The sequence below is a fragment of the Mus caroli genome, unplaced genomic scaffold (genome assembly GCF_978045245.1).
Source record: "Mus caroli unplaced genomic scaffold, Mus_caroli_1 scaffold_4, whole genome shotgun sequence".
Lineage (NCBI taxonomy): Eukaryota > Metazoa > Chordata > Mammalia > Rodentia > Muridae > Mus > Mus caroli.
In genome coordinates, this window is record NW_028227259.1 from 131,680,356 (window position 1) to 131,707,451 (window position 27,096).

General features: G+C 47.2%; 1 protein-coding gene across 1 annotated transcript in view; it reads left to right on the forward strand.

Moving 5' to 3' along the window:
• Positions 1-27,096, forward strand: part of Tmem132c (transmembrane protein 132C) — a 202,477-nt gene that overhangs the window by 168,297 nt on the left and 7,084 nt on the right. The window contains exons 4-7 of the mRNA XM_029477801.2: positions 8,722-8,865; positions 19,996-20,201; positions 21,565-21,838; positions 23,175-23,366. Coding sequence (XP_029333661.2) covers positions 8,722-8,865; positions 19,996-20,201; positions 21,565-21,838; positions 23,175-23,366 — 816 coding nt within the window. The remainder of the gene's footprint in view (positions 1-8,721; positions 8,866-19,995; positions 20,202-21,564; positions 21,839-23,174; positions 23,367-27,096) is intronic.

The window sequence follows — 27,096 nt, forward strand, 5'->3', positions numbered from 1 at the left end:
GTACAGGGAAGCAAGGTCGGAACCGTGTGGTTATTTGAGGGAACAGTATTCTGTTGCGGCCTGCCCGCAGTCCACAACACGAACGGTTCAACTGAGAATGGCAGTTCGAACTGAAAAGAGAGGAATCTAGACGGGGCGGAAGAAACAATGGAGCCAAGACAACAACATTCTGATCAAGGCTCAATTTTACTATTTTCAGACACTCAGTTATAAAGGAAGGGGGAGGGAACCCAATATCCCGCCAAGTAACTCAGGGTCCAGTAGCAGGACGAACACGTGTGTGCCTCCAGGCGGCAAAGGCAGGTTCCAGCAGTAGGCGTGGCAGGACGAATGAGCCGGTAGCTCCACCCTTGAGCAAGCAGGTTCCAGGCTGGGGGAAGGGAGGCCACAGTATTCCACATAAGAGGAACGAGGTGTGTGCAGAGATGAAGTCACAGTAGCTAAGTACAAAAAGAAGTAGAGGGAGACAGAGGCTCTGGAAGATGTGACACTCCAGCAGAATAGGAACAGGGTCTTCTCATTCGGGTATTAAAGAGCTTGCCTCATTGCTGTGTGGAACATGGGGCTCTTGAAATATGATCCAGCTACCCAGGCTGGAAGATGGAGAGCATCTACCATCCCAGTGGGTTCCTAAATGGGAGTCCTTACTGGCTGGGGATTGGGTTAACATCCTGTGATGCTCCTGAATTGAAATCTTCACTGACTTGGGGTTCAAATAAGGGTTGGGGGCTACACCAGTCACACACAAGGATGCTCGCCTGTTCCCCTGAACAAGACATGAGGCAAGCCCACCTCACAGCATCCTATTGATCCTGGCCCTCAAATTGGAAGAGAAACAAGATCTAAGAAAGAGGATCTATGCTGGTAAGGGCTGGCAGGAGAGTCTCTCATTGAGATGGAGCTGGAAAAGCAGCCAATGGACAGAGGCACGCTTAACAAGACACTGTCTAGGAATGCTTGCTCTCAGAACACAGAGTCCTCAGCATCACAAGAAGCAGCATTCACAGTAGAGGGAGAAAGCTCCTGTGTGTCTGTGAGCACAGCGTGTCCTGGGGTCCAGAGGATCAGGGTGAGATGCCTGGCTGGTGGTCAGGTTGATCTCTTTCCAGCCTCTGAGCCTGACTGAGCCCTCCGGGACCACAGTGACTTTATGAAATTACCCGAAAACAATGCTGGAAGAGAGGATGGTATGTTGAGTGATGTGCTTTCCCCACCATAGAGGAAAAATCTATAAATGCATAGAGTTGTCCTAATGTTATCAATGCAGACAAGATAAAGAGATGATTCACCTTTGAGAAAATTGTGCAATGGCCTGACTTTAGCCAGAACCTTTTTCAACCTCAGTCAGTCCTACTTCCCAGAGAAATGAAGTCCTGTGACACTGGTGCCCTCATAGCTGTGGCTGTGGCTGCCTGGCTTAGCTCAACATTAGCTGTGCAGGGGACTGGTTAGCACAAGAGAGACTTCAGCAGATGGTCTGGTTGGGAGATGAGGTATTCTAGAACTCCGTTTCCTCCATGGTAAACACACCCCCACCACCCCTTTGTATGAGCTGAACTGAATGAAAACTCATACGGAATATTTCTGCAGAGGGTGGGTAGACTTTTGTCCCCTGAAGATGCTAAGTCATAAGGCTCAGCACCTGTGAGCCTGAAATGGGGTCATGGGGTCAAGTTCAGATAAAGCTTGCAAAGGAGCACTGCTGCCCCGTGGCTGTTGTCTGTATAAAGAGAGAAATCGGCCGGGCGGTGGTGGCGCACACCTTTAATCCCAGCACTTGGGAGGCAGAGGCAGGTGGATTTCTGGGTTCGAGGCCAGCCTGGTCTACAGAGTGAGTTCTAGGACAGCCAGGGCTACACAGAGAAACCCTGTCTCGAAAAACCAAGAGAGAGAGAGAGAGAGAGAGAGAGAGAGAGAGAGAGAGAAAGAGAGAAATCTGGGCACTTGGTGCTCCCCAGCAACCATGGGGAAGGCTGATATGGGAGGTGAGGATGCCCCAGATGACAAGGACATGAAGACAAGGTAGCCCTAAGGCAGACAGAGAAGCTAGTGTCTTGCTTCAGGGTAGAGCTGTACCTCTTTCATCCCAGGCTCAGCCACAAGCCCGCTATAGTGAGCTGATATTTCCACGTGAATATATCTGAGGTTAAGTACAGCCCATATGTGGGGCTTCAGGTCCTATCTGGCATTGACTGATATCTGGGGTCATCTTAGACAACCTGCAGGAACTGCAGGGGTCTGAAACTCATCCATTCCTGCATCCAGAGAGGACCTTTGTTCCTCTAGGTGAGATCATTCAGGGGGTCCTAGAAGGAAAGGTGCTCCCCGTAGAAAAAAAGAGGGAGATGAAGGATGTGGACCCCTCACGAAGGGGTATAAGTTTTGTTTCATCTTCAGGGAGCTTAGAGAAAGCATCAGAAACATCCTCCAAAGACAGAGTTCCCCAGACAAGGTGCAAGGAAGGCGTGAACCATCAGAGGAACCACGCACATGGTCGCACAAGGACCTGATTGCTCATGCAATTGCTCCAGGCCTAGCACTATTAAATGGCACCAAATACAGATTACCTCAGCCCCAGGTGGTCATAGGAGGGTCCAATGCTTCAGTCCTAGGTGACTGTGGCCATCCAGCCTGGATTCTTTTTTGTTCATATTAATTTATTTATTCACTTTACATCCTGATCGCAGCCCCCCTCCCTCCTCTCCTTTCAGTTTCATCTCCTTCACCTTTGCTGTTCTCTGAGCAGGAGAGGCCACCCCTTCTTAGTACCAACCTGGCCCTGACACCTTCTCATGAGAACTAAGAGTGTATCCTCTTCTACTGAGGCCAGGCGAGGCAGCCCAACTAGGGAAAAGGGATCCAATGGCAGGCAACAAGAGTCCAAGTAAGAGTTAACCCCTGCTCCAACTGTTAGGGACCAGGATGAAGACCAAGCTGCACATCTGCTATATATGTGCAGGGGGACTAGGTCCAGTCTATGTGTGCTCTTTGGTAGGTGGTTCAGTCTCTGTGATGCCCCCATGGGTTCAGGTTAGTTGGCTCTGTAGGTCTTTTGTGGCGCTCTTGACCCCTCCCAGTCTGGATTCTTCAGCGATTCCTGCCATGATATCTGACCATCAGAGACCTGCTGGACCTGAAAAACCAGGGTGCACCCTGCTTAGGTGATGACACCCCGGAGCCTGCCTCTTAACTGGCAGTGTGCTGTCCTGCATGTGATTACAACATGCAGTCACTGTATAATTTGACAATGTTCAGTCTCTAGGCAGGAGACCCCATGTTTATCTCCATCATACACAGCTCTGGATAGCTGGATAGGGTTCCTGATCTAGAGTTAGCTGCATCTGGATTTTCTCACCCGGTGCCATGTTTTCTGCCTTGTCTGTCTGGGAGCCTAGCAGAGGACAGTCCTCCTCACAGCTGAATCATAACTCATCCTATTCCTTTTTTGTGTTGTTTTGTTTTTATTAGATATTTTCTTCATTTACATTTCAAATGCTATCCTGAAAGTCCCCTATAACCTCCCCCAACCCTGCTCCCCTACCCACTCACTCCCACTTCTTGGCCCTGGCTTTCTCCTGTACTGGGGCATATAAAGTTTGCTAGACCAAGGGACCTCTCTTCCCAATGATGGCCAACTAGGCCATCTTCTGCTACATATGCAGCTAGAGACACAGCTCTGGGGGGTACTGGTTAGTTCATATTGTTGTTCCACCTATAGAGTTGCAGACCCCTTTAGCTCTTGGGTATTTTCTCTAGCTCTTACATTGGGGGCCCTGTGTTCCATCCTATAGATGACTGTGAGCATCCACTTCTGTATTTGCCAGGCACTGGCAAAGCCTCACAGGAGACAGCTATATCAAGGTCCTTTCAGCAAAATCTTGCTGGCATATACAATAGTGTCTGCGTTTGGTGGCTGATTATGGGATGGACCCCAGATGGGACAGTCTCTGGATGGTCCATCCTTTCTTCTTAGCTCCAAACTTTGTCTCTGCAACTTCTTCCATGGATATTTTATTCCCTATTCTAGGGAGGAATGAAGTATCCACGAGTTGGTCTTCCTTCTTGATTTTCTTGTGTTTGGGAAGTTGTATCTTGGGTATTCTAGGTTTCTGATCTAATATCCACTTACCAGTGAGTGCATATCAAGTGACTTCTTTTGGGATTGGGTTACCTCACTCAGGATGATATCCTCCAGATACATCCATTTGCCCAAGAATTTCATAAACTCATTGTTCTTAATAGCTGAGTAGTACTCTATTGTGTAAATGTACCACATTTTCTGTATCCATTCCTCTGCTGAGGGACATCTGGGTTCTTTCCAGCTTCTGGCTATTATAAGTAGGGCTGCTATGAACATAGTAGGACATGTGTCCTTATTACTAGTTTGAACATCTTCTGGATATATGCCCAGGAGAGGTATTGCTGGATCTACTGGTAGTACTATGTCCAGTTTTTTGAGGAACCGCCAGACTGATTTCCAGAGTGGTTGTACAAGCTTGCAATCCCACCACCAAGGGAGGAGTGTTCCTCTTTCTCCACATCCTCCCCAGCATCTGCTGTCACCTGAGTTTTTAATCTTAGCCATTCTGACTGGTGTGAGGTGGAATCGCAGGGTTGTCTTGATTTGCATTTCCCTGATGATTAAGGATGTTGAACATTTTTTCAAGTGCTTCTCAGCCCTTCGGAGTTCCTCGGTTGAGAATTCTTTCTTTAGCTCTGTACCCCATTTTTAATGGGGTTATTTGAATTTCTGGAGTTCAGCTTCTTGAGCTCTTTGTATATATTGGATATTAGTCCCCTATCAGATTTAGGATTGGTAAAAATTCTTTCCCAATCTGTTGGTGGCCTTTTTGTCTTATTGACAGTATTTTTTGCCCTACAGAAGCTTTGCAATTTTATGAGGTCCCATTTGTCGATTCTTGATCTTACAGCACAGGCCATTGCTGTTCTGTTTAGGAATTTTTCCCCTGTGCCCATATCTTCAAGGGTTTTCCCCACTTTCTCCTCTATAAATTTCAATGTCTCTGGTTTTATGTGGAGTTCCTTGATCCACTTAGACTTGAGTTTTGTACAAGGAGATAAGAAAGGACCAATTCTCATTCTTCTACATGATAACCGCCAGTTGTGCCAGCACCATTTGTTGAAAAGCTGTCTTTTTTCCACTGGGTGGATTTAGCTCCTTTGTCAAAGATCAAGTGACCATATGTGTGTGGATTCATTTCTGGATCTTCAATTCTATTCCATTGATCTACCTGTCTGTCGCTGTACCAGTACCATGCAGTTTTTATCACAATTGCTCTGTAGTACAGCTTGAGGTCAGGCATGGTGATTCCCCTAGAGGTTCTTTTATTGTTGAGAATAGTTTTTGCTATCCTAGGTTTTTTGTTATTCCAGATAAATTTGCAAATTGCCCCTTCTAACTCAGTGAAGAATTGAGTTGGAATTTTGATAGAGATTGCATTGAATCTGTAGATTGATTTCAGCAGGATATCCATTTTTACTATATTAATCCTGCCAATCCATGAGCATGGGAGATCTTTCCGTCTTCTGAGATCTTCAATTTCTTTCTTCAGAGACTTGAAGTTCTTGTCATACAGATCTTTCACTTCCTTAGTTAGAGTCACACCAAGGTATTATTTGTGACTATTGTGAAGACCCACCCTGATTCTTTCACACCCAGAATCTCCTCTCCAGGGAGTCTCAGGGATGCTCCCTGCAGACACTCCAGGGCTGAGCACTCCAGCCACAACTGGTCACTTCCCTGTCATTATTAGTGAGCTTGCATCCCTAAGACTTCTTAATGCATCAGAAATGATTCTATTCTCTTAATCAAAAAGGTAAAAGTGTAATTTGTCCAGAAATAGACAGAGAGATTGATGTGAATACAAACCACATGGGAATCTCTCTTGGGAGCCTCGGGCTCTTCCAGAATTCCCAGGGACAGGAGTGATTTAGCATGCCTGGTACTAATTCTTTTTTTTTTTTTTTTGCAAAGCAGAGTAGTTACCTCATGTATAATGGAAGTGGGAGGAGGGACAGGACAGCAATGACACAGCTGCTAGCTTGAAGCCTCTTTGCGGTGGTGACACCTTCACACCCACTGTGAGGCTCTGACACCAGCTTCCTGAGGCCCTGTTTGATCCCATATAGCCAACAGCATGGCATGTAAAGAGGACTCTCTCATTCTCTTTCCTCTCCCTACCTCTCTCCTGTGTGTCTGCTTCTCTTTCCTTTCTCCTCTCCTCCCTCCCTCCCTCCCCCCTCTCTGTCTTACACACACACACACACACACACACACACACACACATACAGTTTTAAGCTGTTTGTCTTCACCAGCCCCAGAGTCATGATTTGCCCTTTTGGCCTCCAGCACTTTGAGAAATAACTGTCCCTTCTTTCAAGCTACTCTGTATTATACTATAAAGGAGCCCAGAATGCAAGCGGTCTGGATTTGACAGTTCATAGATGTCAAGTAGTCACAAATGATATCGCCACTTCATCCTGAAGAAGCTTGATAAATGTGATCCAGGCAATGTTGAAGTTGATGGAGAAGCCAGGGGAGAATCTAGAATGCCAGACTGTTGGCCCACACTGCAACAGGCACTCACTGAAGCTAACTGGTCAGAAGAACAGCTGTTAAATACAGGGAACTTTTCCCCTGTGTATGAGTCAGAATATCTTCACAGGCTAAAGATTTTCTTCCCTTGTTTCGTGTTTCTGTGACTGTTAATTCTCAAAACTGATGTGACCGGTAAGAAATTGGTAATGTTCAACTAGCTTTGATCAAAGATGAGTGCCAAGGTGTAATAATGCTACTGCTGTTGCTGCTGATAGTGGTGGTGGTGGTGGTGGTGGTGTGTGTATGTGTGTACACACACAGTTGTGAAGCTTTAGCAACCATTTAGTAAGCTAATCACAATTATGGTCCCCATAAGTGACCACACTGCTTAATGAAGCCATTCACTGAGACCATTTCAAAGACAACCCTGAGCACATTACCTGTAATGACCTTGACTTAGGAATTTCTGTGGTATTCTTAGCATCTGTAATAGCCAGGTCAAGGCCACCCGTAATTGGAACCTGACTTCAGGAGTCCCAGGCACCCTGTAAAGGCAGGCAGAGCTTTGTTCGACTTCAGGGTGAGGAGACTGTCTGGGAACCTGAGTCTCTAATTCTAACAGGGAGCCTCTCTGCCCTGTATGCCTGCTTCAAACAACAGTAGTGACGCTGGAGAAGAGTCTGTGGAAAGAGACATGCGAGAAATTCACACACACACAGACACACACACACACACAAGGCAGAAGGTACCAGTCAGTCCCCCTAGATTCAAAGATCTGTTTGCATATTCATGTGGCCACCAAGAGAAGGTGGTAACTACCCTGCAAACTCAAAAATACTGGTGTTCTCTGCATCACCTAATAGATTATGTGTGCAATTTTTACAGAGCATTGACACAAAGAGACAAGCAGACATGCTTATAGATGTGGTGAAGTGTGCTCCCAAGGGGCAGCAGAGAGAGACAGTTTGGTTTGTAAAATAACTATAAATCAATAAAGCTTCAATTCAAAGAGGAAACCTGTGGGCCCAGGGATGTGGCTCAGAGGTAACGCACTGGTCTAGCATGTAGCTTCCAAGTTTGACACCCAACACTATAAACAGCAACAGAAAAAGGAAGTTTCAGGGGTACTTTAGTGGGTAAAGTGCCACCTGTAAGCCACAGCTACTCCATAATCAGGGACTTGAGGGAAGTTTGACATTGAGCTGTGTGAGGTGAAAGCTGGGTTGTGCCCCTAGGGAAAAATCTCCCCTTTCCTTTCCTGTCTTCAGGACCCTTGGGACTGACTGGTCACCTCCATGCTGACCTCCTCTCCATCAACACCGCCTGAGCTCTTCCTCCGCCCCTCATGACTCTTCCTTCTTCAGGGTCTAGGATTCTGTTGGGGCCAGCTCAAGAAGTAGTAGCTCTCCTTGAAACCAGGAAATTTCATTCTACCTGCAAAGTCCCTCTTCCCAGGCGTTCTACATGGCTTTCTTTCGATAGAATAAACACCATGACCAAAAAACAACCCGAGAAGGAAAAGGTTGGTTTCAACTCCTCACTCTCGGGTCACACTCCGTCACTGAGAAAAGTCAGGGCAGGAACTCCAGGAAGGAATTGAAGCAGAGATCATGGAGTGCTGCTTACTGGCTTGTTCCTCTGAAGCTGTTCAGTCTGCTTTCCAACACACTGCCCAGGGATGGCACCATCCACAGTTGGCTGGACCCTCCCACCTCAGCCGTCAATCAAGAATACACCCCACAGGCCAGTTTGTTGGAGGCAGCTCTTCAGTTGAGATTTCCTCTTCCGGGGCTGTCAAGCTGACAAACAAAACCAGCCATTACACCATGTAAGATATGTTCATAGGCTCTGGGCATATTTTTTTTCTGGTGGCGACAGGCATTAATCAACTGAGCTTGGTATCTTTCTTCCTATAGTACTCCAAACTGGCTTCTGTTGCTTGTCACCTGGTTGCTGTGTGACTCTGCTGGGTCTCTGAAATACTAAAAATGTTCTTCATTGTTATTCCGAAGAATGTCCTTCTGATGCAATTCCTCAGGAAAGTGCCACAGTATGTCTAAGAGGAGCAGCCTAGTGCTGACCTCAGGAGCATCCCCAAGCATCACGTAGCACCAGCAGAAAGGAGACTGTCCCCTGACCTGATGTGTCTGATTCTTTGGCAGGACACTGAACTCCTGAACACAGCCATCCTCACGGGGAAGACAGTGGCCATGCCTGTCAGGGTGGTGTCGGTGGAGGAGAATAGCACCCTGAGGGACATCTCAGAGTTGGTGGAGTGCAAGGCCACAGATGAGAATGTCATCAAGGTAAGTAGGCTTGGTGGGGATTGGTTCCAGCCTTCCGGTGTCTCTTCCTCCCTCTCTCCCTCCCTCTTTTCTTCTTTCCTTCCTTCCTATTTACTTCTTTCCTTCTTCCCTTTCTCTCTCTCTCTCTCTCTCTCTCTCTCGTTCCTTTCTTTTCTCCCTCCTTATATTTATCCTATCAAACTGAAATCTATTTGCTCTCCAGAACATTGCTTCTAAATTCTAGACAAGGAATGCCTCTGTCAGGCTGAGAACACATGCATTAACTCATGGCACTAATACTTAAAAATCTCCTCCTTAAGGAAAAGAATTAAAAATAATCATCATTGTTCACTACATCCAGCCTGCAGGGCAGGAGACCTCCTAAATTTCCTCTGAGATGAATTCGGAGAAGCAAACAACAGAGGATGCCAGGAGTGGGTGGGGCATAGGAGAAAAAAAAAATCTCAGTCGGTTGAGCAGCAACGTGTTGGGAGAACAATGTCACATCTGCTCCATGTTCTAGAGGCAAAGAGTTCATCTCTCAGCCTACAAAAGCCAGGTGTGAACCAAATCCAGAAACAAATGCCACCATGGTTACACAGAGAACAACCTTTAGATCCACGGAAGGGACTCTGACTTGGAGCCCAGTGCTGAGATTTCCAGGAATGCAGATCAGTATCTTTGGGGAAATAAGTGTGTGCGGAAATAAAAATCGCCTCCTGGAGTGAGTCAGGAGGTGGTCATCCTCTAGCTGTTGACACAGCAGAGCAGAGCATCCAATCAGCAAGAGCTGGGGGAGGCATGGAGCGGGCAGCCTTTGGTGTAGGAGTGAATCCCCAAAGTCAGTCTCCAGAGCTCAGCTCTTCCCTGGGTCCTAGGCTCATATCTGCAGGGCCTGGACAAGCTCTCTTCTGGGGCTTAGATTCATCTGCTTGGGTCATCCCTGGGACTCGGGCTCTAGTCTGAAGTCACTAGTTCTGTTGAGCTCCTGAGTGCCACTTGGCATGCTGTGGAGGGACAAAGAGGGGAGCTCACGTGTAACAATGCCAACTCTGCTGCATGTGCGGGAGGTTCGGACTAGATGGTTTCATTTTGTCAAGACTTGGGGAGGGGGGCTCTGAGTTTTCACCCCCATATGACATGGTGAATCATACTGCTGTGGCTTTGTGTGACAAAATGAGGTTTCTGGGTCAGGTACAAAACAGCCACTATTCCAGCAGTTTCATACAGCCACATCCTGAACTCCCATCTCATAGTAGGTACAGATAAGGCCTATGGCACATGAATATGGAGCTGGTGGTATCCTGAGGAAGGAACCCTGATTCTGGGGAACTCTGGCCCTATGTAATAGGCAGTAACTAACCACATGTTTATAAACCCTAAGTCTGGGAGTCCTCTGGCATCTTGGGAGAGCCCAGCAGATTGGACATACTGAGCCGTGTTCCAGGCAGTGTCCCCTAAATAGATACTTGCCAATCATCCAGTGGCCACCAATCCCTGTTGCCTCCTGTCTGGGTCATTCAATCTAACCAGTCTATCTGCTTGACCCCATGGGGTGTGTGGCTATTCTCTGGTCACAAGTGTACAAATCAGGGTTTTTTCCATACCCTTCTAATACAAATAGCCATGCATTTATAAGAATGACATCGGATCATCCACACCTTTTTCCTTGTGGACCTTTTAATATGAGATTTTTATCTTTATGTTTTCTCGTGTGTATGTGCTTAAAGAGGCCAGGAGAGGGTGTCAAATCCCCTGGAGCTGAAGTCATGGATGGTTGCGAGCCTCCATGTGGGTGCTGGGAACCAAATTCTGGTCCTCTGTAAGAGCAGCCAGCACCCTTAGCATCTGCGCTGTCTCTTCAGCCCCCATGGACTCTTTTGAAAATTATTTTAATTAGCATAAAAGATAATGCATTACCTTATATATTTTCTTTATATATATATGTACATATATACATATATATATATATACACATATATATATCCCTACCCCCTTGCTAGTCCTCTTTGTCACTCCAAGTAGCCCTCTATCCTGCCACAAAGATTTCATCAACTGCTCTTATTCCCCTCCCTTTAGATCCCATTCCCTTAGTTCCCTTTCTATCCTCATGCCCTACACACATGCACACACATGCACATGTGCACACATACATACATATAATCTGCTCAGAGACATACACGCACGCACATACAGCATATACACACTCTCAAACCCATTTCTCTGGATCCCAGATAATCTGTGAGACAGTCCCAGTTCCTTTTGTGGCTTCTTTCATGTGTTTATCACCTTAAACACATGCACACACATATACGTAGATGTGTGTAAATACACTCAACATTCACAAGGCGTTTCAACCACGGTTTGTTTTGTAGGAACAGCCACTTCTTGTGAGACGTTTTCCCTCATTCCTAGACGTGCACCATGAATCCCTCTGCCTGGAGGTGTTGGGATGTGAAAGCAGACAGGGCAAAGGCTCCCAAGGCTGAGGCATCTGCCTGTTCTGTTCCCTATATGTAGCTTCATCATTGCCTCAGCATCTCCCCCCGGAGAACCTCAGATGTTCCTATCTACCTTGATGTACATTCAGCAGATGAAGGGATAGAGCACTGGAGAAAGCAGTGAAGCAACTAGCTTGACAGACACCCAGAACAAGGGTGTGGGAAGAATATGTAGGCTGCCTCTACACTGTCAGTGTCTCCGTGGCATCACAAAGTATCTAGCCTGCCACCTTTGAAATAAAGCTGTCTCCCAGCCAGTGACACAGCATGGATCATGTGTCTGTACTTGTCCTAGTTGATCCTTGGATCATATGAGCTTTGACAGTGCACAGTTGGTGTCTTCATAAATCACAGGCTAATTCATTCGGTGAAGATTGACGGGCATCCTGAGACAGGGAGAACAGTAAATATTGCAGTTGTGGCCCCACGCTCACAGAGCCTGGCCACTGACGGAGACCAACAGTGATAGTTGCAGAAACGTGCTGTCCAGGTGTTGTGCTAAAAAGTACTGGTGTGGGGTGACTTCAAACAAGGTGACCTCCTGGGAGGGGACAGTTGAGCCTGTTAAGGGGGTTTAGGTAATACTAAGCTGCCAGCTTGAATAGGGCTATTAATGGCTGCTCTGTGATGCTCGTGATGGGCTCCCTAAGGAAACCACCTCACTCTATAGTTTTACACATCTTTTTCCATGGGCTCTCATGACCATAGATTGCTAGGCACCAGCCGTGATGGGTTGAGGATTCAGTATTTAAGGATGGATTTGTGGGATTTCCAATGTGGCCTTCCTGACCTCCGGGAATACACACATTGAGTGTATCACAGGGATTAAGCCACTAACACTGGGTACCAGTGAGAAGAGGGTAGCTTGGCCTCTGTGACACCAGGTGCTTGCTCAGGCTTCAGGTCACAGGAACAATTCCCTCTAATGACAGCCTTGGTTTGTCCCAGGATTTCTATTGACACAGGCTATGAGCCCTTAGGAGAGCAAAGATCTTTAGTAATAGTCCTAAGTTTCTGGACTTGCAGGTTTGTGGTGCCATCGGGGACTAGGGGGTGCGAAGGTGCATTTGGCTCATGATTTCAAGAAACATAGTCCATTATGGCGAGAGTAGAGTGGCCAACACTTTCAAGACTGGCCCTCAATGTCCTATTTTCTACAGCCAGGCTTCACCTCCTAGAGACTCCACAACAGTGCCACCATTGGACACATGAGCCTGTGGGGGACTCATTAAAACAATGACCCTGTGTGTGCTTCTTGTGTCCTCGTCCTCAAAAGCCAAGCGGTGGCCCATGTCTGTGATCCCCGCACTTAAGAGAATATGTCAGGAGAGTTATTACAAATCGGAGGCCAGAATGGATGACGTCGTGAGTTCAAGTCTTGTCTGGGCTGCAGACTGAAACCCTGTCTCCAAACCTAAATGAAGTGAAAACAAAGCAACAAACAAAGGACTGTCTAGTTCCAGGAGGAGGGAAGGCCAGAGGGCAAAGCAGCTCTCCAAATCCAGAGGCACTGCACTGAGGGCCAGCAGGTGACCAGTGGTAGTGCTCAGCCATGACCCTTGCTGGACTTGGGGGTCCTCACTTTAAAGTGTAAGAAGCTGGTCTATTGAGTTCACCCAACTCTAGGATACTATGTGGGTTCAAATTATGATGGCTAAGCTATAATTTAGCAGTGCAGCCTCCTTCCTGCCACTGGTCTGTTCTGTAAGAAGCCTCCATTTTTTTCTAATTATCATTTAGGGAGACACACGTGCCATGGTGTGTGTGTGTGTGTGTGTGTGTGTGTGTGTGTGTGTGTGTGTGTGTAGGCCAGTGGACAACTAAACAAAGTCAGTTCTCCTCTCTGCCTTTATGTGTGGGTTCTGGGGATGGAACTCCGTTAGCCAAGCTTCTGAGGCAAGTGCCTTTCCCTACTGAGCCATCTTATCTGCCCTTATTGTTTCCTCTGCATCTTGAGGATGTTGCTCCTCCCTCCTGGGGCTGCTGTGAGTTCTGACAAAGCTTCAGAAACAAAGCTTTACTGGGTGTCATCTTCCCCTAGAAGTAACCTGGCAGTATCTTGAGATAGTTTAGATTGTGATGCGTGGCAGTTGGACCTCTAACATCTAGGGATGCAGAGAATGTTACTAAACATCATGCAAGAAGCATCCAACAGCTCTAGTAAGCAGTGCTGAGGTTACAATGTCTGCCCAGGACTGGAGAAATGGCTCAGTGGTTAAGAGTACAGACTGCTCTTCCAGAGGCCCTGAGTTCAATTCCTAGCAACCACATGGTGGCTCAAAACCATCTGGAATGAGATCTGATGCCCTCTTCTGGTGTGTCTGAAGACAGATACAGTGTACTTAAATATAATAAATAAATCTTTAAAAAAAATGTCTATCCAGTTCCAGGCAGACAAAAGGGCTCTGTGGGGGGTATTGCTCATGTCCTGTAAGTGTCCAATGTGGTGACTTTGTGTAGAGGCTGAAGTTAGACAGAGGGACCCTACCACACTTTTGCTCTGCCACTTGCCTTCTGAGTGACTGCAGGGAATCCAGCCACTCTGAGTCGCAGTATCTATGCCTCACCTACAGAGCTATCAAGACCTTGTGACATAGACAAGCCTCCAAGGCTAAAAAACACAGGCGTGTGGGCAGTAGAGATAGCTAGGTTGATAAACTGCTTACCTTGAAAGCATAGGTACCTAATTCAAACTCCATTTCTCAGTGTCGGTACAGATAGCATTTAGGGCATTTGGCATGAGGGGCTGTCAGTGAACCTTACAGTCTTGACATACAACCCCAGCTTCTTTCCCCACTAGCTGCAATGTTCCCCTTAATCATGACTGCCATGATTTCCAGAGATATCAGAAATGCCTCTGGGGACAAAACTGTCCCTGGTCAGGATCTTCTGCATTAAAAATCTGGCTGCTATGATGATGGAATGTACAGACAGCTACAGACGAGTCTTCTGCAGCAAGAAGAGGGGCTGCAAAGGCCCTGTGGTAGACATATATGACATGTGCTGAGCACTAGGACAGAGAAAACACAAGAGAACTTAGCTGCAGTGGGAATGGTAACACAGCTGTGTCAGTGAGGCTGCCCACCAGTTAAGGGCGTTTACAGAGTTTAGAAGGAGTCTAGGACACAAAAAAAATTGTTAGTTATTGTTTTTGTTAGGGTTTCTATTGCTGGGACAAGATACCATGACCAAGGCAAGTCTTATAAAGGACAGTATTTAATTGGGGCTGGCTTACAGGTTCTAAGGATCAGTCTATTAGCATCAAGGTGGGAGCATGGCAGCATCTAGGCAGTCATGGTGCAGGAAGAGATGAGAGCTCTACACTTCATCTGAAGGCTGCTACGGAAAGACTAACTAACTTCCAGGCAGTTAGGAGCAGGGTCTCAAAGCCCATGCCCACAGTGACACACCTACTCCAGCAAGGCCATACCTCCTAATAGTGCTACTCTCTGGGCCATGCATATTCAAACCATGACAATGATTGTCCCAGGGTACAAATTGATCTAGGTCATATTTAAGCCACCTTGGTTTCTTCCTTAACTAATGGCATATGCAACCCTATGTCCAACAGCCACAACCTTTTTCAGAATGGATGAGAATTCAGAGCATGCTCTAAAACCCACTAACCTCTCAATACACTATAGTTCTGGCAGACATCAGCACATCCCAATGAGCTCCCTCAACCTCTTCCATATCTTCACAGAGTTCCTCCCTTCGGCTCATCCTATATTTTCCTGACCATCTGTCCCCTGCCTGAGCTCAGAAAGACACAACCTGTCCAAGCAGACTGGCCTGGGGTGGACCAAATGGACAAGAGCCAGAACAGCCTTTAGGAAGGATTCTGGCATGTAGCCAGCCTGGCTGAAGCCCGTGTCACACTTGCCAAGCTGCAGTTCCTCTTAGTGCCTGTCTTTCCCTGCCATCTCAGCAATAGGAATGACATGGAGAGACAGCTGGGTCAAGGCTACAGTCTCGAGTTAGAGTCTCTTAACGTGCAGGGTTGGAGCTGCCTGGGTGAGCTCTGAACTTATAGCTATAAATGGAACTCATTCTGTCTGCTGTAGGCAAGCAGCCCTCCGCAGCAGGCCTCGAGATTCTCATCTGCAAAATAGGATGCTATCAGTGTGCCAAGCCCCCACAGGGTTTCTGTAGCAGTGGTAGGCAGGCATACTGAAAGTGGGAAATGAGAGCTGGGAGCCAATGATCTCCTACATGGACAGAGCTGGCTCATGAGTTCAGGTGTATCCAGAAGCAATTTTGATTTCCCTATGCCTAGACTCCACTTATACATAGCGGCAGTCACCAAAATAGAAAAAGAATTAGGCCAGGAGTCTGATTATTGAATTTTCCAAATTTGAAATGTACATTATGTAATCTTGTTTTGACAAGGAGGCTGAACGGGGCTAAGGTTCGCAAGCTTGTCTCCAGCAGAGACATGGAAGAAAACAGTTGGATATCTGAAGGTAGGCTGTTATTGGAGATGACTTTTAAAGCACCGTAATTAGTATTTAGAACAATGACAGACATAATTGAGATAGAAGACATGGCTGTCTCATGTGATGGAGTGATTCTCAGAGTCTGAAACTAGCATCAAACAAGATTCCATGAGACATGTGAGCATGGTCCCCCTCACAGTCCCCCAAAAGTCAGAAGCTGCTGTGGATTCCACAGGCTGGGTGTCCATAAATCTTTAAAGTCCCCAGTGTCTATAGGATGGTTCCCTAGACATCAGTGGTTGGCAATCGACACCTATGCTTTCTCCATGGAGACTGACTCCTAGGTCATCAGAAAGTACCAACCCCCGAGGAACATCAAAATAAGACACCTGGCTCTATGTACTCCCCGTTCAAAACCTCCACTAACTCGCCTTACCCTCCAGGTCCTCATGGACAGTGACCTAATGCTGATCCAATTTTCCACCAAGCATTCGGCTCACGTGCACAGCCCACCAACAGAGATGAAAAGATTCCGAGAAACACAGCCAATGGGCTGGAAAGATTCCTGCAGGAATCAGTTCCTTTTTTGTAAGAGAACCTGTTCATTTTGTGTGGTACCCTCATTCCCACTGCCAGCCACTTAGGACATGATTAATTTGTCCGGAGTCGTCCCCAGACATTGGTGACACCGTCAGGAACAGCAGGGACGATGGCTCTATCGTGCGTAGCACCTTTGTGTCTTCCGTGTTCCCCCTAATCATTTATATATTCTGGAGAGGCAAGGTTCCCACCCACCCGAGCGCAGAGAGGTAATAAATGAGGAAAGTCAATGGTCTGTAAATTACAACATTGATTAAAGATGTGATTAGTGATAGACTCTATGCTTGGCTATTATGCTAATATGTTCCCCAATCCTGGACAGCATTTACATGCTAATGATAAGTCTGGGACAGTGGCTGAAATTGCTTCCCATCCTCTCTCAGTGTGGAAACTGTTTTAAACCACTCTTGACCAGTGAGTGAAAAGACCCCTTCCTGGGGCCCCTCCCAACTGTTCCATACCACTGTCCACAGCAGATGGAGAGAATTCTCTCTGCCCAGCCCTCACCATCTGCCCTGCAAACAGAAAAGATGAAACTGGGGCCCAGAGTAGCCATACCTGCAGAAAGAGCAGGCTGACTGGTCACAGCAACTATTGCTCAGCACAGGGTGTTATTTAGTCAGGTTCAGATACTCAGATGGGACTCTGCTCTCTCCAGAGGACAGTGTCTAGTAGGAGACAAATATGCAAATGAAAGTTAGAGCTTAGCGTGGCACCACATGGGTGGTGGGTGACATCTTTAGTTCAGAAATGTTTGCCGAACTGCACATGTGTGCAATTTTCTAGCACAAATCAACTCTAGATAGGTTCTCATGGGAGTCAGTGACCTAGAATGGTTAGATTGAGAATTTTCTGAAAGCTTTCAGATTAAATTCCTGTGTATATGTCATCACTACTTACATATCATCTTAGGCTGACTCTCTCTCTCTCTCTCTCTCTCTCTCTCTCTCTCTCTCTCTCTCTCTCTCTCCTCGGTTGTTTTGGCTATCTTGAAGCAGATGTATCCATAAGGGGGGATTTTTGTCCTTCCATCCATTCATCCACTTATTTTTTTATCTTCCTGTGCACCTATTTACCCATCCGTCTTGATTCTACTATCTCAAAATCTTCACCCATCCATCCATCTATCCATTCACAAACATTTCCAACTCTTCCCTTCCAGTCATTTGTCCACCCACAAGTCTATTAATCTTCATATAAATATATCTACTCATCTAGTTACCCATCAGTCCACCTGTCCATCCATCCATCCATCCATCCATCAAATACTCATTTATTCTTTCATCCATCTACCATTGATCTATTCATCTACCTAATGAGGCATCCATCCATCGATCCACTCTTCTGTCTGTTCACACATCTATCAACCTATCTGTCAATCTACCCATCTAACCAGTCAGCCAGCCATTTATCCATCTATACATTCATTCATCCATCCATCCACCTATCCACCTAGTCAAATATTCATCTATTCTCTTCTCCATCTACCCATTGACCTATCCACCCATTGATCTACTCTCTGTCTGTCCATCCATAGATCTGCCAACTCATCTGTCAATCTGCCCATCTAACCAGGGAGGCATCCATCCATCCATCTATTCATCTATCTATCTATCTATCTATCTATCTATCTATCCATCCATCCATCCATCCATCCATCATCCCATTTGTCCATCAGCTCACCCACACATTCATCCATCCTTCATCTACTCTTCCATCCATCCCTCCATCTACGCATCTATACACCACCCATCCATTTGTCTCTCATCTGTCTACTGATCCATCCATTCACCCACCCCTCTATCCATCTATTCCCCTAACCATTGTGAGCTCTGCTCAGCCCCTACCTCATAAGCAGCTGCTGTAAGGACCAAACAATGGAAAATGAGCATAATATATAATTCCATCCAGAATATAACAGTTTCAATGATGATACAGACACATGGGACCAATTTAAGTCATATTCTATAAGCTTGCCTATGCAAGACGCATCATGTTGCCTTTCTACAACTTGATTTCTATTTTCAGTTCATTAGAATAGTACAGATAGGTCTGATTTCAAAGGATGTACCTATTAACTGGGCACTCATGGTGGGGGATCCTGGTCATATCTTCTCATCATGGCCCCCAGAGACATCCAATATCAGTGACATGCACATAGCCACTGATCTTGGTGCTCATCATGCCTGCCTGGGAGGATAGGTGTGTCTGATGCCTTCACTCACTTTACTGGGCTCCATTGCAGATATGAGACTGAATGTGGCTATAGAAGGTACATGAATACTTCAATTGCCTTTGGAACACAGAGGCCAGGTGATTGTAGATTGTTCTCTCTGTTTTCTTAATCGTTTTTTTTTTTTCTTGATGAAGCAGCTTCTAAAAGCAAAAATGGAAGGAGATGGGAGGAAGGGAAAAGAGGGGAAAAGAAAAGGGCCCAGGAGAAGAGAAGGGGAAAGACGAGGGCTCAGGAAAAGGCAGGAAGTCATCCATCCGTGAGATCCCACCACTCTCATGGGGAACATCAATGGTCCTAGTGTAAAGATCCCAGAGGTCCTGGCTGGGGCAGCATCATAGGGACTCCTGCATGCTCAAGCCAGGCAAACTGGGGTGGAAATGTGTCTCTAGAGGAAGGACTGAGAACCGCAGAGAACCAATGGGGTTATATGAGTGGAGAGAGGGGCAAGAGACTGTGGGCATGCATGTGCAGGCGAAGGTGTCAAGCCCCTTGGCATTCTTGGAAGCTAGGTCATCTGGGGAGTGGTGATGGTTACCTTCTGAACAGACATCAGCCTACATCCAGCTCCTGACGGCCACCACATGCCCTGTGTACACTCAGGTTTCAACCCTAGCTTCAGTTCTCTACAGATGCAAGTTCACTTGGACATTGAAGGTCCTGACCTCAATTTGTTCTCTGCTTTCTATTGCAAAGGCAACCACAGCCTGGGAATTGGGAACTGGAAAATCTCCCACTGCTTGCCCCTTAGATGGGCAATTCTGAGTGCTCTCATGAGCCACCAAGAGACTAAACCCTGCAATCCCAGAAGTGCCGTGTGTACCTTCTCACTTCTTCCATATTCCCTGGTCTGCTTCCTTGCTCTTGTTTCCTAGGTTTAGTTTCCCATTAAGCCAGTGATACAGAATCCTTATCTCGGGCTCTGCACTGGAAGCAAGTGTACTTTGCAATGAAGTAGAACAAACCGGGAGCAAAGCAGACAGCTCAGTCTGCAAAGTACTCGACAAGAAAGAATGAGGCCCTGAGTTCAGATTCCCCACACCCATGTAAAAACTGGGTCTGTTGGTCCATACCTGGAATGCCAACTCTGAAGAGGCAGACATTAGAGGGCCCCAGAAGCTTGTGGGCCAACCAGCCAAATCAATGCTTGCTGGTTCAATGAGAGACTCTGTCTCAAAAAGTAAGGTGGAGAGCGATACTGGAAGTACCCAGTTTCGACTTTTGGCTTTTATGTGCCTGTCCTCACATGCTGTGTATACTCACATGTGTGTCCACATGTGTGTGCATGCATGTGCACACACAAATAACTATTAGAACAAACTGAATGTGAGTTGTCAGCACAGCCATGCGAACTGCATCCTCTCTCTCTCTGTCTTCACAGGTCTCAGACCACTGTGACTATGTCTTTGTCAATGGTAAAGAGATCAAGGGCAAGGTGGACTCTGTGGTGAACTTCACTTACCAGCACCTGAGTGCACCGCTGCATGTCACTGTGTGGGTGCCACGGCTTCCCCTGCAGATCGAGGTCTCTGACACAGAACTCAGCCAGGTTAAGGGCTGGAGAGTCCCCATCGTAGCCAGCAAGAGGTGAGTCAGGGGTGGGGAGATGTCTCTGGCCACAACACCACCAACTTGATTCACAGATCATACCGAAAAGACCAAGACAGGCTCCAGGATACAGTAGAAGCTGGTCTTTCCACAGCCCACATCTCCCTAACCCTGGCAGCAGGTCATAGCTTTTATGTCACCTAGCCAGGCCCACACATTGCTGAGGGGCAGGTGTTGAACCAAGTTTTTTTCATAGTACATGAGAACTTGAATTTGTTACTTAGAAGTGGCTCCTTTCAGGCTGCTATCTCTTCTGGGTCCCCAGCACCTGGGTGGGGTTCAGTATGCAGACTTGACTTTCATTCTCCGTGATGACGGCATCTCAGTTTCTGGGAGAGTGTGATGCAGTTCCCACTGGAGCAGGGGCTTCCCATTGCAGAAAGCCACTGATGATTCTCTGGTGTGACGCTGGGTTGTCACAGACAGGATCTTGGATAACTATTTTCCCAGAATGAGCACGACTCAGCTTCACAAGGACTGCTGTGACTCCCGGTTTCCCACCTCCTTATTTACAGATCACCAAGTGCTTCCCAGACAGTCCCCAGGCTCCCTTCCTTTTGAGGGACAAGTTAGCATACTTCAAGAAGAGCAACTGGATGCTGGGGAAATGACTCAGTCAGTAAAGTGCTTGCTGTGCAAGCAAGAGACCTGAGAGCCATACCTAGAACTTCCATATAAAAACTAAATGCTGGGCAGCCAAGCATGGTGGCACATGCCTTTAATCCCAGCACTGGGGAGGCAGAGGTAGGTGGATCTCTGTGAGTTCAAGACCAGCCTGGTCTACAGAGGGAGTTCCAGGACAGCCAGGGCTACACAGAGAGACCCTGTCTTGAAAAACAAACAAACAAAAAACGAGAACAAAACTGCTGGGCATGATCACACACACTTGTAATTCATTGAGAGGGGATTAATTCTCAACCAGCCTAGCCTGATCCATGAGCTATGTACCTATAAGAAACCTTGTCTCAAAGGAAGCACAAAGTATGCCTGAGGATAACACCTGAGATTGTCATTTGGCCCCAGATGCATGCACACACATGGGTCCAGGCACACCAGCACACATGCAAACATATATGCACACATGCTTAAAAACTAACAAACAAATTGATCTGTACGTGGCTAATGACTGCTTATGGAGCCATATGAGCATAGGAAATGTCCTTCCTTTGCCTGGCAATGCAATCAAGCCTCTTCGATGCCCAGAGATAGATCCCAGACTCCCATGTGGGCATAAGGCGCCTATCTTGAGCACTGTCTACTGAGGTTGAGGCTAGCACCCATCCTGTGATCATCTAAGCTTCCTCTCTCTATGTACTGAGCCAGGACTCTTCCTCCCACACAGGCCCACTCGAGACAGTGAGGAGGAGGAAGAGGAAGAACAGAGAGGCCGGGGTTGTACCCTGCAGTTCCAGCATGCCACAGTGCGAGTCCTCACCCAATTTGTATCAGAGGGTGCTGGGCCCTGGGGCCAGCTGAGCCACCTTCTCAGTCCAGACTGGCAGTTTGACATCACCCACCTGGTGGCTGACTTTATGAAGCTGGAGTCCCCACACATAGCCACCCTGCAGGACAGCAGGGTCTTGGTTGGGCGGGAAGTCGGAATGACCACCATCCAGGTAAGAAGCAGAGGCTCAGGGGTTCTGTGTCTTTGGCTGATACCATTCTTCTGGGACTAGGGATCCTGGGGGGATGTGAGGCAGATTCCTGTGGCTAGTTGTCCTTATGATGGCTCCAGAGGGTGACATAGGAATGGGGGTGGAGCTTGGACCAGCCTTTCTATTTCTAGTCTTCCCTCACCCATGAGAGCCCACTCTCTTTTTTTTTTAAAAGATTTATTTATTTATTTATTTATTTATTTATTTATTTATTTTGTGTAAATGAGTACACCGTTGCTCTCTTCAGACACACCAGAAGACAGCATCAGATCCCATTACAGATGGTTGTGAGCCACCATGTGGTTGGTTGCTGGGATTTGAACTCAGGACCTATAGAAGAGCAGTCAGTGCTCTTCACCTCTGAGCCATCTCTCCAGCCCAAGAGCCCACTCTCAGGGGATACACTCATGTTCCCCCTGGTCCCGCTTCCCACTTAGTTCTCCAGATTGGCTTCAATATATGAGACTTGCCTTTGTCCTGTATGTACTGCTGCTATGAACGGGGAAGCCTGAATTTCCCATCTTTCTTCTAGACCCTGTTATCTGGTGCAGTCACCAAACTCTTGATAACTCTGAATCCTATCGCTCAAAAATAAATAAATAAATAAATAAATAAATAAATAAATAAATAAATACATGTATAGAATGGTTGGTTCCAGGATAGATGACAGACAGGGGTAGGTTTCTTCTACCCCTCAAGTCCCACCTGGCTTTCACCACTCTCTACAGTGTCATTGAAGATGCTAATGCCATAGTAAATGTTCTATCATGCAGGTGTGCACAGCTCCTGCCTGACACTGAGCTTGTAAGATAAAGGAGGGTGGTCTTCCACAGAGATGCTGTGGGGTAGCAGATGGAAGGAGGAGGCACTGATATAGATCTGATATCTCCTGTTAGTCCATGGATCCCTTAGAATTTGATTCGTGCTGTGTCATGCTTAGTCAGTCCATGCATAGCTCTTTATGCATCCAGCCAGCAGGATCATCAAGTCTACTTTAACTGTTGCACACTGTACAGATGGCCTGTTTTGTAAACAGAAGAGGCCATTCCTTGTTAAAATGGAATAGATTTTGCATTTATTTCCATTTACCAACAGAACTAGAATTTCAGGGAAGGGCTGTCTCCACTGCTCAACAAAGGCTCAGTATGGGACCATTAACAGTGATGGAAGCCCGTGCCTCCCTACATTCTATGTTCAGGACCTCTGGCCTATCTAGGGTAGAGTTTGGAAGCTAGAAGGGGTTCCTATTGCCTAGAAATGGGTGTGATGGCTCTTCTGTGCTCTGCTGCTTCCACAGGTGTTGTCTCCCCTGTCTGACTCCATCTTGGCCGAGAAGACAGTAACTGTGCTGGATGACAAAGTATCTGTGACAGACTTAGCTGTCCAGGTGGTGGCTGGGCTGTCTGTCACCCTACACCCCATCTCAGAGAACAACAAGGGTACCTCAGCTGTGGCCATGGCAGAGGAGCTGCTGCGTGCCCCAAAAAAGGTAGGGGTTGGGAAGGGGCGGGGCCTGGCCGAGGGAAGGAGGGGAAGGGGATATGACCAGGTTCAGGGTTACAGGAGCTACAAGTGCTCAGGTCACACAGAAGCCTCTGGGACTTAAAGGAAGGTTCGTCCATCCTGCAGCTGTTCCCAGGGAACAGATAGCTGATGGCACCCTCCCACTCCACCCCTCAGCCTACTTCCACAGCATCCTTCCTCTTTCACCTCAGTGTTCTCTCCAGGGCTGAGAAGGTGCTGGTCAGACCAAATCAGCTGCTCCATTGTACATCCCCAGCCTACACACTCCAGCTGGTGCAACCTTGCCTGCTTTCTGACCCCACTTCCCACTTCCCCACCCCAAGCTCTTTGGACCTCCTAGATGCTTCTGGTAGCCCCTCCTCTTCTGGGATTCTGCCCTTGCGGTTCCTCTAGTCTGAGATCTGCTCCTCGGGCTCTCTCACCTCTGAACACTGCCTTGGCTCCCTTCCAACCCTAGTTTTCAACCACTCTCTTCTCACTAATGTCATCTTCACAGCCTGGTCCATCTCTGCCTCCTCTGCCACTTCAATTATGCATTCACTACGCCCTGGAATCGCTATTAAGGTGTGCTCCACCATGTACTTGCTTTTGACCATATATCAAAAGGGAAAGGGGCTACAGGATAACATCCCATGGGAGCAAAGCTTTGCAGAGCTGACCCTCTGCTGTGAATAGAAGGGCTCACAGCCAACGCTACTGCAAGTGAATGGAATCTGGGAAGCTGGCAGGAAGGGAGGAGGGAATGTGGAGTCCTACACACTTCTGTACTGAAGAAGATTCTGGCAAAAGAGCTCTGGGAGAGTCCCACCTGAGTAGCCATAGCACCTCAATCATTAGAGAGGGATCATTTCACGTTTGATAATTAGAAACAACTACATGTGCAATGGGGAATGCCTCTGTCACCATTCCCCCCATGAGTCCCTCCATGAGGGACAGTCACTGTCCATCACTGTTAGACAAGAAGCAGTGGGGGCCTCAGGACTCGCACAGGGCTGGCTCCTTGTTCATTCAGGCACTTAGCTTCAGACTTGGTTCCCGTGGGTGACATGCAACCAGGAGAAGTTGGCAGACTGCAGCAAAGCTATAGTTAAACCCCACTGTAGACAAGATGTACCAGGAGGTTGGCCTGCCATGGTTGGGACAGGTAACAGGCTCTAAACCTGACAGGGTAGCAGTGGAGGCTACAGTCCTTCACATACCACAACAGGAACAAAACAGTATCTGTGGAAGTGGACATACTCCTGAGCCAGAACACAGTGGCCATCGGATCTAGACAGAGCAAAGCCAGGGAGGTTAGCTAGGTGTCTTAGTTAGGGTTTTACTGCTGTGAACAGTCACCATGACCAAGGCAAGTCTTATAAAAAAAAAACAACATTTAATTGAGTCTGCCTTACAGGTTCAGTGGTTCAGTCCATTATCGTCAAAGAGGGAGCACAGCAGAATCCAGGCAGGCATGGCACAGGCAGAGCTGAGAGTTCTACATCTTCATCCAAAGGCTGCTAGTGGAAGACTGACTTCCAGGCAACTAGGGTGAGGACCTTAAGCCCACACCCACAGTGACACACCTACTCCAACCAGGTCATACCTCCAAATGATGCCATTCCCTGGCCCAAGAATATACAAACCATCACACTAGGGAAGACCAGAATGTCATGCAGAGTTTCACCACTGACAGACACAGGCTCCCTATTCCCCTTTCTACGTGGCTGTGTTAGTGGTGCAAACACATGACTCAAGCTGTGTGACATCCACATGGCCACCTCCTCCCAGCTGTGGGCTCCGGGAAGGACTCTGGGATGGTATTCAGCACACAGCGGCATATCAGCTAGCTACTGCTGTGTAACAGTCATGGCTACTTAACAGCTTACTGCAATACTATCCCCATTTTGAGGAAACTCAGCTGGACCTGGCACTCAAGGTATCACAAGGCTGAATTCTCATCCAGGGAAGGCTTTATTTCCAGAGGTATTGCTGATGGGAGCAAGTTCGTCACTGCAGATGAAAGAGGTCCCCATCTCTTGGCCAGCTATCATAATTGTCCCTGTGCCTCTCTCAGGTCCTTGTGGCTGTCAGTTCCCCTTTCCCCCACTTCCTCACCCCTCTCACACACAACATAGACTCTGCCCCAGGCTCTGACATCCTCTTCTACCACCAGCAGCAAGAATCAGTGACCCTAAAGGAGGTTGTAATTCCATTACCAGCCCTCTGCTAGGTAGCCCAGGAAGCCATCCCTGTCCCATAGACAACTGCACCATGTGGTGCAGATGAGAAGGACATCCCTGCCCCTGCATCTGACTCCTGGAAACCCCATTAAGTTTGTCTTTGAAAAGCCAGTCTGCCTAGCACAGTGGGCAGTTGCTGCCTTTGATTCTAAAGCTCAACAATACAGACTGGGTGCATGTTCATTCTAGTCATGTCCAGTCCACAGGGCCAGCTCCTCTGCCCTTCTTCCCTGAGGACAAGAATTGACAAGGTGTGTTCTGGTTTGTAAAGGAGAGAATAAAAGATGAGGGGGCGGGGCTTGGTCATTAAAGCTCTTGCTATGTAAGTGTGAACACCTGAGTTCAGATCTCCAGAATCCATATAAAAAGCCAGGCATAATGGTACACACTTCTCATCCCAGCTATCAGAAAGTGAAGACAGGAGGATCCAAGGGCTTGTTGGTCATTGAACCTATCTGAACCTGCAAGCTTCAGGTGCAGTGAGACCCTGTATCAAAATCTAAGGTGGAGAGTAATTAAGAAAGACTCCCAGTATTAACCTCTGACCTACATACATCCATATATGCACAAAAGGAGAAAAGATGAAAGCCAAAGGAACAGAGAAAAAAAGTCAAAAGCTGGAAGCTCTTTGCTAAGAATAAGCCATAGATTAGAGTGGACAGAGGCATCACAGCTTCAAGGACAGTGGTTCTCAACATGGGGATCAGGACCCCCTTTGTAGGGAGGGTCACATATCAGATATCCTGCATATCAGATGATTACATTATGGCTCATAACAGTAGCAACATAATAGTTACATTGTAGCAATGAAACGATTTTATGGTTGGGGGGGGGGTGTCACCACAACATGAGAAACTAACTGTATTAAAGGGTTGCAGCATCAGGAAGGTTGAGGACCACTGCTCTAGGATGTGGGACAAAGCCACCATCCACATCCAGCATTTCCCGTCTGTCTTCATCAACCAGCAGTAATTGGATACCTAGCCCAGATGCAGGAGACCCGTGGATAGAGCATCTTCAATTTGCAGGCATGACTCTCTAAGAAGCAGGGTCTAAATCACTGGTGGCTCTGTGTTATTTGAAGTCACTTGGCATTTGTCGTCTTGGGAGACGTCTGCTGGATTCCCTGATGCCGTTTCCAGCCTCACTGTAATGAGACAATTGAAGGATCAGCTCTGAGTCACAAGGCAGAACTGATGGAAACGGCTCTGGCCAGCCACAAGTTTCAACCCAACTGTTCTTAGAAAAAGGCTTGGTTTATGTTAACTCCCTTCTCCATCCAGGAATGGGAATAAAAATTAATTTAAGATGAGCAAGCCACAACATATGGCATTTTATCTCCTCCATAAGAAATTAGAGACTGACACTTCTGCCTGTGTCATTAATAGCTTCCTCTTTGAAAATCTAGAAGAATATGAGCATCACTTGTTTTTAGGCTTGGGTAGAAAAGGACAGGTGGGGGAGATGAGTTGC